Source organism: Trichomonas vaginalis, chromosome I, assembly GCF_026262505.1.
Source record: "Trichomonas vaginalis G3 chromosome I, whole genome shotgun sequence".
NCBI lineage: Eukaryota > Parabasalia > Trichomonadida > Trichomonadidae > Trichomonas > Trichomonas vaginalis.
The window spans coordinates 11,751,182-11,766,801 of NC_067203.1; the positions used below are offsets into that span (position 1 = coordinate 11,751,182).

The following is a 15,620-nucleotide window of genomic DNA, read 5'->3' on the forward strand; positions in this document are numbered from 1 at the left end:
ACAAATTGTGTTGCAATGAAGACTTTTAATATGGGATACAGCAGTGAAGAACAACTTTTATTCACGGCATATCCTCCACCAGGCTATTCAGTTTCTGGGCCCCTGGAATACCAGAAGGAGGACCATTAAAAATATCGGTAAAAATTGATGGGGTTTCAAAGAAAATTAGTGCTATTAAATACACTACTGGAAATTATGGAGGAAGTCAACGAGGAGCGATGTTCAATCTTTCTGATTATGGCGAAAATAAGATGTATCAATCTGATTACCAAAAATTGATTGGAAAAAGAATATATATTCAGGTTAAGTATAATACCAAAACCTATGACTACACTATCCAGTTGATTGTGATAATGAAGAAGTTTCTACTCCAATACCAAAGACACCAACTCCAAAAACTCCAACATCAAAAGCCACGACAACGAATTTATCAATATCAATATCCCAGACAGCCCAACGAAGCAAGGCCAATCCCAACACAGGTAATAAGAACCAAGAAGGTAAAACTGACAATCAAGAAACAAACAAAACAGATATTGGAAAGAGGAATAAGATTATAATCGGAGTTGTTGTTTCTATAGTACTAGTAACTATCATTGTTGTGATTTCCTTATTTGTTGTCAAGAAAGGATATTGCCATCGTAATATTGAAAATGATCGCAACGAAGTAAATATGATGTTCATTGTTTAACTCATAATATTTTTAAATTGGCAATAAACGAAATCAAGCATTATAACTTTTATTCATTATGATTTGCCTTCACCTAATGGAATAGATTCTTATTGAAAAGATATAGTTTACATCTAATATGCTTTGATTATTGAATATAAATTAATTTACAGTTAAATTTTGTAATTTTTAGAGTTATGGATGAACCATATCGAAATGCATATATAATGAGGTCAGGTATGAGGGGCTTCCAGGGGCTGCGCCCCTTCTAGCCCTGAAGATGTTTAGTATAAATGAAGTTTTTATTCGGAAAATTGTTAGTCTTCTGGTGTGAATTCGGAGGACTCTTCTTGGATAGAGTCTTGTATTTTCTCATCCTCTTCTTCCTCCTCCATTGCTTCTGGGAAGAAGCCTTCTTCTGGGTCGAAAACATTATATAATGTGTAATTTAATGACACATTATATCTTTCTTTGAGTTCGCTCCTGACAAAGAACTTAGTTCCAGGAATACAGAAGACTTCTGTGCGTTGGAAAAGCTGATGTCCTGGAACGAATTTGGCAATTAGAGACTTCTTTTTTCCGAATTGTTCAGGAGTTTTCATGACGACAGTAACAACATCTCCATCTGCGAGGTCTTGTTGTTGTTCGGAAAGGTAAAGAGCAATGATATGAATGGTTGCTGCGTTGAATTCGAGAAAGTCGAATTCAAATTGTGTTGTCGTATAACATTCAAACCATTTTGTACAGTTGTCTCCGAACTCGTCCTCGTATTCATCTTGGTCATATCCGTAACTAAAGACTTGGAATTCGGCAATGCTCTTGTCGAATGACCGTTGGATGTTACGAGGAAGATTTTGACGAACTTGGTATAAAGTTCTCAACATTATAAGCTTAGTAAATGTTGGAAAATACTGAACTAAGACATCGCTAAGCTCAATTGGATTTGGAATTGTCTTAGTAAGTTCAATTGAACTAGCAATTGCTTTGTTCAGAACTTCACAGAACTGAGTATTGTATGTAGCGTCTGGTTGTGTGTTTTCTTCGGCGTCTTTGAGATATTTAGAGCAAATTTGTTGAAGAATTTCTCTTAATTCGCTGTTAGACTTTTTGGTGGTTATTCTAACCGCTGTGCCGGTTCTTGGAGGTTGTGGGGCTTTGGCTTTGGTTAGCGGTTGAGAATTGTTTGCGACACTTTTTCTTCCTTCCATTATGAAAAATAAACTCAAATAAGAGTTTGAAATAAACGGTTTTTGTCAACGGTAACCCCCTCTATTTTTTTATTTTATTGAAAAGTCTCCGTTGGCAAACCGTTCCATCTCAAATATTGAATGAACTATAAACGTTTTTTGTTTTCTATATATACTTTTTTGTCCAACGGTAAAACTTTTTACACAACGGTTTTTGAGAGTCGTCGCCGTTGACTTTTTTTGTAGAGCACTCAAAATAGTATAACTTTGTCCGGACAAGTAAGGGTCTATCGTCGCTACAGGAAAAGTTACGGGCGTTCCAAGGAAGTATACTTTGAGAAGACTTTCCCCCTTATAGAATGAGATAGGACGGTTATTTTACAAAACTGACAACACTTTGACCGAGTAGTTTTTTGTGCTGAACAAAAAGTGTCATATAAACATCTGTCAAAAACCGCTTTTTAACTTCACTTAAAATGCCACGTAAGCTACGTAAGAATATACGTAAGAGGAAGAGAGCATTGAAACATCCAATAGTAAAACTGACACCACAACAACAGTTGCAACAACAAATGCTGAATGACCCCACTATGTTGCAACAAATGTCAAGCAATCCTATGCTTTTAAACCGAGTTATTGGTGCACAGAGTGGAGGTTTAAGAGCGGCACTTTTAGCGAAAATGGCAGGCTATGGTGGAGCTGCAGACGGAACAGCCTATAACCCTCAAAGTCAAATGAATTTGAGTTCACTCAAAAATCAAATATCAGATGTCAAAAAGTCAAACATAGACATACAGAAGCAAATAAGTGAAAACGAAAAGAAACTAGAATATGACAGACACACAAAGAAACTCAATGAGTTAAACGTAGAGAAAAAGAAGAAAGAAGAACAACTGAAAGAACTAAGTACAGAGGAATATGCGAAAAAAGTGTCAGAAAAAGCAGCAGAAGTAGCAAAAATGGAACAAGATGTTGTAAATTTGAAAAACCATACTACTCAATATAAAGTACTGAAAGATGAAGAGATAAAACAAAAAGCCCTGAAGACATATATGGATAGCGATGAGTATAAAAAAGAAGTTGAAGCAAATGTAAAGGCAGAAAAACTTTTACAGTTGCAAAACCAAACCGTACAGTATGAAAACTTAGCACAAGAAAGTAAAAATAACGACGCAGCCATGCAAAAGGCAATGAAAAGCGCAGAAATATAAAAGCTAACAATGACTGGTTAGATGCCCAAGCCAACGCTAAAGCAGCCCAGCTTATAGGGTCAATAAGGACAAAAATACAAGCGGATGAAGACAGTTCAAATGAAGCTTTAACAAATGCTGACTTTAAGAACGCCTTCGAAGCTCTTCATAGTAAGGTGAAACAAGTGAACGACTTCTCATCTGGAAAGAAACTGAAGTCTGAAGGTTTCGACAAAGAGTTAAGAGAAGTAGCACAAAATCTGACGAAAATAACAGATGCAGCACGAGACAGGCAGTTCAAAGTGCCTATGACGCCGTTAGAGCAACTGTTGTGGAAAGTCAAAGAAAAGAGTTACAACAGACCAAAACAGACCTAGTAAATGCTTTCTTAAAAACGAAAAGTCAGGTAGGACACTATGCTGTAGATGGAACATATGTGCCAGCTGGTGGAACTTATATACCAGCTGGTGGAACTTATATACTAGCTAGTGGAACTTATATACCACCAAACCCTCCAAGAGAAGCACCTGCACCAGGACTACCTAGAACATTTACATCGTCACATGGACACAGACACCAGGCATGCACCAAAACCAACACAACAACCAACAGTTCAAAACCCTGCACCAAAACCAACACAACAACCAACAGTTCAAAACCCTGCACCAACAAACCACAACCAACAGTTCAAAACCCTGCACCAAAACCAACACAACAACCAACAGTTCAAAACCCTGCACCAAACCAACAGTTCAAAACACTGCACCAAACCAACAGTTCAAAACACTGCACCACAACAACAGCACACAACCACTCCACAACCAGCACCACAACCAACAGTTCAAAACACTGCACAGCAACAACCACAAACAGAGCAAGGACATAAAAGAAGTAGAGAACAAGGAAACCAAGATTTCTTAAAAATGCTTAAAGAAAATATGGTTACCCAGATACTCTTGACTTTAGTGACAGATATAAAGAAGCTATTAGAAAGTTCAAGGAAGGAAATACTGACTCGAACCTATTTAGCTTTATGGTTCAGCATCAAATGGGATATAATTTCAAACCTGGAAAATACAAACTCGCTAAGGAATATGATTTAATAGCATATCATCCAAATGACATGACTGAATTTACTCCGAGATATTTGGTGTCAGAGCTAAATGACAATTCAACTCTCTTCATGAAACGCGTAAAAAATAAAGACGGAACGAAAGAAGAAAGGGTTATGTATGCGGATGACTTAGAGAGGGAACTTGTTAAAAACGGTCTCGGAATATATGAAATGCCAGCAGATGAGGTACAAGAAACTCCACAGGAAGAAGTTCAGATACAACCAGACATGGAAGAAATAGTTCAGCAAAAACAGCTAGAAGAGCCTGAAGGAAACGAACAAGTCCCTCCTTTGGAAACTAACTTCACAGAACCAGATGAAGATTTGGAACAGCCGAAAAATCTTGACCCTCAACAAGAGTATGAGGTGAATATGGAATCTTTCCAAGAGTTTAAGAAAAATTCGGCTGACGGAGTAGAAGAATATCGAAAAATGTTTGCCGACATACAAAAGACTCCAACATCAGATGAAAATATTCAGCATAGAATGGAAGTACTGAAAGAAAGTGTACACAAATACAACAACCCTTTTTACTTACGAGCATATAACGTTCAATCTTTGGATGAACTCGGTGAAAATAAAAGGTTAAATTTCAACAAAACATATAGAAATGAAACATTGTTTAAAGTTCATTCAGAACCTAGCCAATATGGAAACAAACCTACTTTTGTTTCTGCAGACTATGGAACTACAATGAGATGGGGTCATAAAGCTAACCCGGATAGGTGGTTCATAAACTTACAACCACAATTCCAAGATGTTGTAGACGCAATGGAAATGAATGGTGAACCAGATTTAGCTGGTATTTTCAGCGCGGCTTTAATGCCATTGAAAGATATGAAAGATGCAGATATTTTGAACCAGTATGAAATGAACATGGCTGATGGAAATATAACACCTGACGTTCTAAAACATTTATCTCAAAGAACTACACAGAACCATAGAGATGGTATATTTGGTGAAGAGTTTAGAAAGAGAGTTAGGGAGAGAGAAGGAAGAGAACCTATTGTACATGACCTTGCAAACGAAAGTTTACAAAATGTCATAAAAACTTACTTTGCAGACGATGAAATGAGAAGGGATGAATATTTAAGAAAACTCAAATGGACAGTACCAAATGAAATGTTAGTATTGAAAAACATGTTCCTTGACAAAATAAAACCAACTACAGAAATAAATGACGCAAGACTGAAACGTTGGGTAAAAGCTTTCCCATTCACAAAAGATATTGTTGGTAACATGGAAAGAAAACCAGAATGGCTACAAAAACATATATTTGGAAACAAGTTTATTCCATATGGACAAGCTATATTTGAAGAGCTTGAACCGGAAACTCAGGAAAGAGTCATGCAAACAATACGCGAAGACTCAAATACAAACTATGACGAAATCTTTCTAGGATATAGGATACCTGAGATGGGCGACCAGAGCCTAAAGGCAAAAAGGACACGTGAAATTTGCAACATACTAGGTGAACATGATGCAAAGATGCAACAACTTGAAGCAGAGGGCATGTTACCAAAAGCGACACCAAAGAAGAAGAGAAGAGTAGAACAAAGTGAAAGTAGTGAAGAAGTAACTTCATCTAGTGAAAGTAGTGGCAATGAAGGAAAAAGAAGAGTTAAAAACTCAGCCAGGAAGAAAGTAAAGCTTGGTCCACGTGGGTTCTATTATGACAAATAAATCCAACTATTCTATATTTTTACCCATATGAAATGTACGCCGCTCAGAATATAACGCCAACAGTTTTGGATGCCATGAATGGAAATGTTTCCGAATGGTATAACGAATGCGACAATGCCATTAGAAGGTCAGAAATAGTTCCTGGAACTTACGAATATACAACTGCTGTTTCTTATGGAAATGTAGGTGAGTTTGGAGAAGGTTCTTCAACAACAGTAGATATTGCTTGCGACAGGTTTCATATAATTTCTATTGACAACTCATTCTTATACGTGGAACAAGACATTGAAATAAAACCTTCTGCCAAGTTGTCTAACAAGAAAGGTTGCAATGGAATTTTCTATGTCGGATACCAATATGCTCCAGAAGTTTTCATGGGATATAAGATATATTCTAACTCTGACTTAGTTCAAACAGTAACATGGGCAAACTATGAATGGTTCGCTTTGAGAAACTCAGTACAACCACAAGCTAGAGAACAAACAGACCAGTATGCAACTATTGAGAAAATAAGAAGACTTGACCCTAACGTTCCAGGAGTTTATGTTGACCTTTCTGGACAAACTGCAGCAGCAGTAACCAAAGTAAAACTGAAACTTAGAGTTCCTTTGTCATCTTTCCTCATCTTCAGGTTTTTAAGATACTTGCCAAACTGGGCAGGAAAAATTTCTATCGAACTTACTCCAAGCAAAAATAACTTAGTCATTGCACCAACACAAGACCCATTCACTCTTACAGACGTAGAGGGAACAAATAAAACGCCATTCGCCGAATTTTGCAAAGACAAAGTTGACTTAGACTTTGGTTTCTCAAACCTCAACACTGAAGTAAACTATTATTTCAATGCTGCTGGAGATGCTTGGGACCCAGTTAAGTTCACATGCGAAAAGTTTGAATGCAAGAGAATAGAAAGCAGACTTGCAGTCTATATGTTGGACCCAGATATTTCAAATGCTTTAGCTGCCAAATATATTGCAGTTCCACTTATGTTCCCTATACACCAAATATCTGTCAAAGACTTTGCAGGTGAAGTTGGAAACCAAAGTGCTGACCCAGGTGCAAGAACAGATATTGCTTTAACAACTGCAATGAAACATGCAGATACTATGTTTGTACTGTTCAGACGAACTATAAATGACTATTCTTGTTTCTACAACCCTGGTATTAAATATCATATAAACATAGATGGCAAATATTATCCAAGAGAAGAATATTCTACAGTTGAGGATATGAGGTCATACAACTTGACATTAGATGCTATGAACTTTAACAACAACTTCACAACAACCATTAACCCTGAAATGCAAAGTTCTATTATGCCATATGTGAAAGTATGGACTCATACAGGAGGTCAAAAAACTCAATATACAAATGGAGACCGTTCAAACTTTTGGCTTGGCATTCCATTTGCTGACTCAGAAGACTTTATGGGTGGTATTTCAACTGTTGGTACAGTTCAAATACAATATACTGGTGACAGAGACGGTCCAGATGAATTGAAAGCAAAGAAGTTTACAAAACCAATAGCACTTTTCACGGAAGATGCTCTTTTGAAGATTCGTTCGATGAAACCTGCTGGGGCTCCTCAGATTGGCATAACGACAGCTTCCATCGAGCAGATTTTGGCAGCAGGTCAGTAAGTTGTTCTTGAACTGACTTCTCTCCGTCAAATATTGACAGTACGCCAGTTTTGACATAAAATTGTATTATAAACTTTCCTTTAGAAATATCTGTAAGTTTTGTTGTTATATTTTTGTCTGCTTCAAGAACTTTCACCATTTCAGTTATACCAACTTTCTTTGCTTTATGAAAATATTTTGGTTCAGCAAAGACTGCTATTCTATAACATTTTCCATTGTTTGTATAAAGAACTATTCTGTCAATGTATTTGTATTGTTTGTGTGTGTAAACTTTGTTCTGCTTCAATTCGAAGAGATACTCAATACGTCCATATTTTTATTCGAAGTAAAATGTCATTTCCGAAAAATAGAAGCGTAAGTGTTTCAAAAGGTTTAATGGCGGTGGCAGATGTGAAGTTAAATTCACCAACTCAAACAAACAGTCAAAGTGTTGTTGTCAATGTCAAAGAAAGAGATGTTGAAGTGGGGAAACCATACGAAGACGAAGATGGTATAACAATTGTTCCTGTAAAAGAACCCAACATATCCTGAGTTAGCAGAGACTTAAGTTCTGTTGCAGATATTCGAAATGACTACCAACAACTGAAAAACAAACTTCAAACTCAGGAGAAGATTTGTCAAGCTTTAGGTATAATGTTAAACTTGGTCGAACACAACCCTGTAAAAGTGAACTCATATGTCATTGCACCTCATGAAGTTTTGAAAGAACTATTGAAACTTTTGACAGAGGCAGACGATATAAACATCAAAGAAATAGAACCCGACGTTAGTTGCTGTGGTGTTTCATATAATGTCATTGACAAGATATACGTTATGAAAGGAGGTGAAACGTTGAACTTAAAATATAGTTTCCCAGACGTTATAAAAATATTTGACGACCACAACATTTCATTAAAGTTTATTTGCTAAGTAAAATGGCAGAAGACATAGTGGTTTATACTATTACGACTAAAAACCCTGAGTCATATAATTCTATAACAACAAACTTACAAAGTCCTCAAGGACGATATTGTAAACTAACCTTAAACACAATGACGACTAAAGCTTGTTTTGCTCTTTTGACACCAGAAGATTTTATTGTTGTGAATGGTAAAAAATACTCCTTTGAAGATACTTACTCAGATATACCACCAACAGGTTTTGTTGACTTATTTAATACTTTAAGGACGAGTGTAACATGTGCTGCAACTAGAGCAGGTTTCATTATGTTTGGATGTCCGACTGAGTTTACTATAAACAATATGAGCTATAATACAAAACTTATATCTGGTTTTTACTACCAACAGTTTCCTATAACAGGAAAAGGTGTCATACAAGGAATGTCTGTTCCATTGACTTTAAGTACACCTATTTTATATATTGTTTCAAACTTAGGTTCAAAGTGCTATTCGAATGTCGACAGAAACTACTATGACCAAAAGATACTTATGCGTATAAACAACACTTTCTCTGCTGGTTTGCCTATTGTTCATTCGAATGCAGAGTTTTCAGCTTTAGTAAACTCAAACACTTTAGCAAACATAAACTTAACCTTAGTTGACGCAAACTTTGTTCCTGTAAAACTTTTATGTCCTATGTATTTGTCAATGACGGCAGAAAGTTTCGAATTGGAAGATGCAACTGGTGAAAGTATTGTATTACAAGAACAACTTCAACAACAAATAGCTCAAGAACAACAAATGCAACAAATAGCTCAAGAATAAAAAAAATATTTTTTTTTATTTTTATAAAAATGTACAGAATAGATGTTTCAGATTTTTATGACTTCCAAACATTCAGAAATATGTGTCCATTTAGAGACTATACAAAGCAGTCGAGAATTTGAAACGTTTAGTCATTTATGTCGACTCTGCCCAGAATGTTATGTTATGAAAGAATGGGATGTAGTCTTTAACAAACCAAGAGCAACAATAGTTTCAGAACAAGAATGTAAACAGAAACTTAAGAAAATAAAGTTGTACAAGTTGGCATGAAGATGTTAGATGCTTGGGATATCTTATTGTCAAAACTTGAAGATTTTTCAGTTCGTGGTATAAAGTTCTATACACCTTCTCCAAACTTCTATTCTATCTTCACTGGATATAAATATGAACAAGTAGAATGGAAAGAAAATATTATAGAAGCTTGGTTAGACCATGTCAAAGAAATTATATGCAATGGAAACGAAAGAGTCTATGAGTATATATTTATGTTGGTTTGCAAACATCTTACAACATCCAAGTGCTAAAAATGAAACTGCTCTCATTATAATTGGAAAACAAGGAACAGGTAAGAACACATTCTTTACAGATATTTTGTGCAAACTGTTAGAAGGTTATTCGAACCCTAATATGACAAACTTAGAAAACATCTGTGGCAAGTTTAACTCTTCAATAGAGAATATGAAACTTATAGTATGTAACGAACTTCAAAGTATAGATACAACAAAAGTTTTGAAACTCAGATGCTTTGAAGAGTCTTATAACAGACAAAGTTGGAGTTGTTGAAAGAAAATATAAAGACCAAAGAGTTTGTGAAAATGTTGTAAATTTCATTATGGTTTCAAAACAATGCTGTTCCGATGAAGTTAGAAAGTTCTGACAGAAGATATGTAGTTGTCAGAACGTCAGAAAGCTCATATGCAAGATACAGAATATTTTGACGACTTAGCAGAAACTTTGACATCTGACTTTTACAACCACTTGTTCTTCATATTTTATGACATTAGATATTTCAAAGTTCAATCCAAGACAAATTCCACATACCGAAGAGAGACAAACATTGTTAGAAGCAAACAAGAGTGTATATGAACTGTTCATAGATGAAACTGACTTTGAGTGTTTAGATGAAAGGTCATTGTACGATTCGTATAAACAATATTGTCAAGAATATGGTTATATGACAGCGTCTAAACGAACATTCTTGGCAAATGTCAAAAGTCTTTTAGATGTTCAGAATGGTGTATATACAAAGAAAAATTTTTCTGAGTAAATTTTAAAAAAAAATATTTTTTTATCCGATAGAAAAGATGACAAAATTCATCTCAGTAAACAAGTACATGTCAGGACTTAAAGAAGAACTAGACCCATTCACATATTTGAATGTTTACTTCTACCATTTTGAAAAGTCTTCATTCAGCAAAGTTTGGAACATCGAACCAGTTAAGTTTGCTATTGTGACTAAAAATGGTGCGAAATTTGAAGACTTAGACATAGAAGGTTTGTTAGCAGTCAAAGAAAGTTTTGACAGAAGGTTTCAAAACTCGAAAGAAGGTAAAGCATACAAACTTGTTATACCTTATGAACCAAGAAAGCAGACGACTATGAATATTATGAGTCTAAAGTTGTAGAAGTTCAAGGTAAATTGGGTAAAAAGATTTTAGAGTCTAAGCCAGTGTTTGCTCCTAAAGAGGAAGAGAACATTGACATTGACCAGAAATGTTCTAAAAAATAAAATTTTATTTTTACATGTCAAATTTCTTCTTCTCTGGCTCTGGTTCAGGTTCTTTCTTCTCTTCTTCTACTTTCTTTTCTTTCTTTTCTCTCTTCTTCTTTCTGTGGAGTTATGTCAAACTTCTCAGAACCATATTTTTGTAAAAGTTCTTTGTCCTTTAATAGCTCTTCTATTCTGTTTTCTATTTCATCTTCAAGAACAGTGCATGTGTCTTCTTGCATTCTAAGAAGTTTTGTTGGACTTCATCTCTCCAAGAGGCGTCATCTCTGTCAACAAGTCTGTCATTGACAAATTTTAAGACTTCTCTGCTTAATGTTTTATGGTTCTTGTCATATTCCCAGAAACAGAACTTTAGAACAAATTCACCTTTCTTGTTTACACTATGTAAGATTTTATGGTCGACAGATGTTTTGCTGTCGAAAAGCTTGTCTCGAATATAGATGGCGAAATCACTAGACATTTTCTAAAAGATAAAAATTTTAATTTTTCTAAAAATATGTTAGAAAAAAAGTTTGCTGACATTGACAAAAAATTTGAGAATGTTTTAAACAAGAACAAGAGGAAGTTAGAAAATGCTCAGATAAAACCCATACATGACAAGTTCTTATTTGCTCAGAATGGTATAACAGGTCTAATTGCACCACCTGGGTCGGGTAAGACTTTCACTTATCTTAAAATGGCTGCACAACAACAAGAACTAGATGAGAAGAACCCATTCTATGAGTTAGTTGTTATTTGTAGTACTTCTGGTCAATTTGACCAAACCGTCAATTCGTTCAAAGATATTATAAAGAAGTCTAAGTTAGTATGTATAAAAGACTCTGAGTTGTTAGATTGGATAAAGAAGTACCAAAGAAGAGTTTTGAAGTATAATGCTATAAATGAGTATATAAATTCTAAGTTTAAAGACCCAAATGAGGAAATGCAGAGAATATTAGAAAAGAAACACTTCAGAAACAAACAGAAAGAGATAGAATACATTTCGAAGAAATTGCAATCTTACGATTGGAAAACGTACCCTCATAGATGTCTTCTTATCTTAGATGACTTTGCTTCTCATCCTTTGTTAAAGAACAGAGAACAAGACATGTGTCGAATTCTTAAGAAGCTCAGACACTTTAACATCTCAGTTGTCATTTGTGTACAGACAGCAAAGAGTTTAAGTAAGGATGTAAAGAGAATACTTACTGATATTATACTTTTCCCCGGATTGTCCGAAGACGATTTCATGGAACTTATGAAAGAGTCCATGGCAGGTAAGTTTGACAGACATGAACTATGGGAGAAGTACAAAGTCATACAAGACCCTCATACTTCTTTCAGAATTCACATCTACGCGAACAAAGTTCAAATTGTAAAAAGTCAAGCTTGAAAAATGTAAGTGTTTAGTCTTAGTCTGTTGTGGGTTGGGGCTGTCGGTTCTTCTGGCTTTGGAATGGACTCGGTTGGTGGTACGTCGGACATTCGTTTGTGTCCTGTCGGAAGGAAGAACTTTTTCTGTCGGAAGGAAGGACTCGGAATGTCGGAAGGAAAAACTTTTTCTGTCGGAAGGAAAAACTTTTTCTGTCGGAAGGAAAAACTTTTTCTGAAGTTTGACCAAAAAGTTCTCAATTTTCGAAAATTTGAATGGTTTACGGACGAACAACAGGAAATTTTTTTCCAGTTGTCGGGAAGGACTTGGAATGTCGGAAGGAAGGACTCGGAATGTCGGAAGGAAGGACTTGGAATGTCGGAAGGAAGAACTTGGAATGTCGGAAGGAAGGACTCGGAATGTCGGATGGAAGGACTCGGAATGTCGGAAGGATTTGACAAGACAATTTACCTTATAGAGCTACCTGAGCCATCTGAAGTCAAGCGTAAAAATAAACGCTTTACATGTATTTTTCAGCAACTTCGTCAAATAATTTTATAGCACTATCTATCTCATCTACTTCAAACGTTTCTTTACCTTTCGTGGGAGCACCATACATTTTTCAAACTTTTCAAGTAGTTCTGTTTCTGCAGCTCTCATATCGTTAACAAACACAACCTTGACTCTATTGACTGTACTGTCATATCTTTTAGTTATATTATATGTTCTTCCTATCTTATATCTTTTTGTGTTGAAGTCCTTCGGTTTCTGAACGATGTAAAGTAAGCCCTCACTGCAACGTTCAGTATCGAATGAACCATATGTTATGAAGTTATATCCAACAACTGGGTCTAACCATAACAAAACTATTGGTATAAGACTTTTGTCTATAAGATATGCTGTAGTTCCATAGAATCTTACCGATATCAAAAGCTCAGGATTTCTTGTCAAAATTTTCTGAGTTGAAGCATTTCTAACCCAGTCCTTTGCTCTCTTTCCAGATGGTGTTAGAATGTCTGACAAAGAATATTTTTTGTATTTCTTTGAGTATCTTACGTTTAAATCACCAATTCTAACCACTTTGGTGTCATTGTCTATCTTTTTAACTGTTTCAAACTCAATGTTTGTCATTTTCTGTTTCTTACATACAAAATAAAAAATATTTTTTTTAAAAAACTAACTTTATTTTTTCTATTTTGTATCTTAAGGAAATTCATGAAATTTGGTCATTTTTTCACGATTTCAGGGATTTTTTTACGAAGTGTTAAAGTTCACTTGGTAAAAAAATAACAGTTATATAATGAAATTTGGTCATTTTTTCACGATTTTCATGAGTTTTATGCAAGACCAAAAAAAGTCTAAATCGCAAAAAATTGCGATTTTCATGTATAAAAGATATGATTTCAGGGATTTTTTTACGAAGTGTTAAAGTTCACTTGGTAAAAAAATAACAGTTATATAATGAAATTTGGTCATTTTTTTCACGATTTTCATGAGTTTTATGCAAGACCAAAAAAAGTCTAAATCGCAAAAAATTGCGATTTTCATGTATAAAAGATATGATTTCAGGGATTTTTTTACGAAGTGTTAAAGTTCACTTGGTAAAAAAATAACAGTTATATAATGAAATTTGGTCATTTTTTCAGCAAAAATATATTTTAGGGTAGAAGGTTAGATCTCACCTCTTTTCTCACCTCTTTTTTCACCTCTTGAATTTTCATGAGGGTCACCAGGTCACTCGGTCCCTCGGTCAACTAACATCTTTTTGAAAATGGTGACAACATGACATTTTGACAACAACACAGGAAATAAACTTCTTCGTATATGTTTTGTCATGACTTCATCGAAATGAGTGTAAATGTTTTGTCAAACATGAGCGTAAATGACCCAAAAATATATTTTAGGTGAAGAGGTGAGATCTCACCTGTTTTCTCACCTCTTTTCTCACCTGTTTTTTTCACAAGCGTTTTACATGAATTGTACGATGTATATTTGAAATTCTAAACAGTTTTGTAGCTTCGATTTCTTCTGTCAGTACATCGAATGTTTTAAACTATGCCGAAAGTCTCTTTATATTTCTTCTTGACATCAGATAGAAGGAAATCGTCAGCAGTTGGATAGTTTTTGTTCAGAAATTCTAACATGTCCATTTTTTATCTTCTGCTGGTTTCTCTACTTCTTTCTTTAAGTCAGCATAGTCGTTTCTCATTCTTTCTATCTCTTTGACGGAGTAGTTATATTTCCTAATTGCCGCTTTACATTTAGAACATTGTGGGTTCATTTTAGCATTGTACATTGAAACCTTACCTGCTAAAACAACTATAGCGTCAATGGTCCTCTTAAATTCAAAAGTTGCTGGTTTTATTTGTTCGTTCCATACTTTACCTCTTCTATCTTTATCTCTTATCTGCCATACACATTCAGCAACTAACGAAACAAAGTTGTCGTAGGTCTTAAATTCTTCAGATTTATATATGTCAGAGATGTTCTTATATACCATGTCGCAATCTTTGTCCATGACTTTGTGGTTGCAATGAAATCCTAGAAACTCATAGTTTACCTTTCGTATGAACTTCTTTATTTCTACCGAGTCAGTTGGTTTCACTTCTATTTCATCGAATTCAGGAATAGTAAGCTTTTGTTGTTGTATTTCAGGCAATTTGGGTAGATGGTCGATGAGGTCCTGCATTTCATAAAGATATTGTTCATTTGTTTCATCTTTCGCACAACAGTCTAAATCTCCTTGGAGAAGTTCCTGCTTTATCTTCTGGATTTCTGTTTCGAAAGTATATGAAGAAGGAATGAAGCTTTTCATCTCTACTAACATTGAAGTTGGGTTCATGACTAAAGAGTTTGGTGAAGTTGTTGCTAACATGTTCTTACAATAAAAATAAAAAATATTTTTTTAAAAAAACTAACTTTATTTTTTATGTTTTTTGTGAAAGTGTCAAAACTCATGAAATTTCAAGAGTTTTCTACGATGTTAGAAATGAGGTTAGAAAACGTGTTAGATCTAACATGCTAACATAAAATATATTTTTTGGTGGTACGTCGGACATTGTTCTGAAACAGTACAAATATTGTTCTGAAACAGTACAAATATTGTTCTGAAACAGTACAAATATTGTTCTGAAACAGTACAAATATTGTTCTGAAACAGTACAAATATTGTTCTGAAACAGTACAAATATTGTTCTGAAACAGTACAAATATTGTTCTGCTGAAACAGTACAAATATTGTTCTGAATCAGAACAAATATTGTTCTGAAACAGAAAATTTTTCTCACAAATTGAGAGCTTTGACGGGAAATATTGTTCTGAAACAGAACAAGTATTGTTCTGAAACAGTACAA

The 15,620-nt window shown here is 34.8% G+C and overlaps 6 protein-coding genes and 4 pseudogenes across 10 annotated transcripts, besides 1 other annotated feature; 7 read left to right on the forward strand and 3 right to left on the reverse strand.

Moving 5' to 3' along the window:
- Window positions 1–987: 987 nt before the first annotated feature.
- TVAGG3_0970700 (uncharacterized protein) lies at window positions 988–1,878 on the reverse strand (the record flags this gene model as incomplete). Its single annotated transcript, XM_001299975.2, has 1 exon — window positions 988–1,878. One exon carries the CDS (start codon window positions 1,876–1,878, stop codon window positions 988–990), a length of 891 nt encoding a protein of 296 aa, XP_001299976.2.
- Window positions 1,879–2,333: 455 nt separating this feature from the next.
- TVAGG3_0970710 (protein of unknown function, DUF4106 family) lies at window positions 2,334–2,952 on the forward strand (the record flags this gene model as incomplete). Its single annotated transcript, XM_051253666.1, has 1 exon — window positions 2,334–2,952. A coding segment is annotated over one exon (619 nt), but the record flags the coding sequence as incomplete, so codon positions are not given.
- A 658-nt stretch (window positions 2,953–3,610) lies between these two features.
- On the forward strand, window positions 3,611–3,968 carry TVAGG3_0970720 (protein of unknown function, DUF4106 family; the record flags this gene model as incomplete). The annotated part of the gene is made up of 1 exon (XM_051253667.1): window positions 3,611–3,968. A coding segment is annotated over one exon (358 nt), but the record flags the coding sequence as incomplete, so codon positions are not given.
- Window positions 3,969–3,970: 2 nt separating this feature from the next.
- On the forward strand, window positions 3,971–4,401 carry TVAGG3_0970730 (annotated as a pseudogene). Its single transcript has one exon. A coding segment is annotated over exon 1 (431 nt).
- A 396-nt stretch (window positions 4,402–4,797) lies between these two features.
- Window positions 4,798–15,620: part of a mobile genetic element that runs on past the window's edge.
- TVAGG3_0970750 (protein of unknown function, DUF4106 family) lies at window positions 5,089–5,844 on the forward strand (the record flags this gene model as incomplete). The annotated part of the gene is made up of 1 exon (XM_051253668.1): window positions 5,089–5,844. A coding segment is annotated over one exon (756 nt), but the record flags the coding sequence as incomplete, so codon positions are not given.
- TVAGG3_0970760 lies at window positions 7,860–8,393 on the forward strand (annotated as a pseudogene). The gene has a single exon. A coding segment is annotated over exon 1 (534 nt).
- On the forward strand, window positions 8,516–9,187 carry TVAGG3_0970770 (uncharacterized protein; the record flags this gene model as incomplete). The annotated part of the gene is made up of 1 exon (XM_051253669.1): window positions 8,516–9,187. The coding sequence occupies one exon, from the start codon at window positions 8,516–8,518 to the stop codon at window positions 9,185–9,187; it is 672 nt and encodes a 223-aa protein (XP_051079243.1).
- TVAGG3_0970780 lies at window positions 10,927–11,376 on the reverse strand (annotated as a pseudogene). The gene has a single exon. A coding segment is annotated over exon 1 (450 nt).
- On the forward strand, window positions 11,413–11,963 carry TVAGG3_0970790 (protein of unknown function, DUF4106 family; the record flags this gene model as incomplete). The annotated part of the gene is made up of 1 exon (XM_051253670.1): window positions 11,413–11,963. A coding segment is annotated over one exon (551 nt), but the record flags the coding sequence as incomplete, so codon positions are not given.
- TVAGG3_0970800 lies at window positions 14,225–15,142 on the reverse strand (annotated as a pseudogene). Its single transcript has one exon. A coding segment is annotated over exon 1 (918 nt).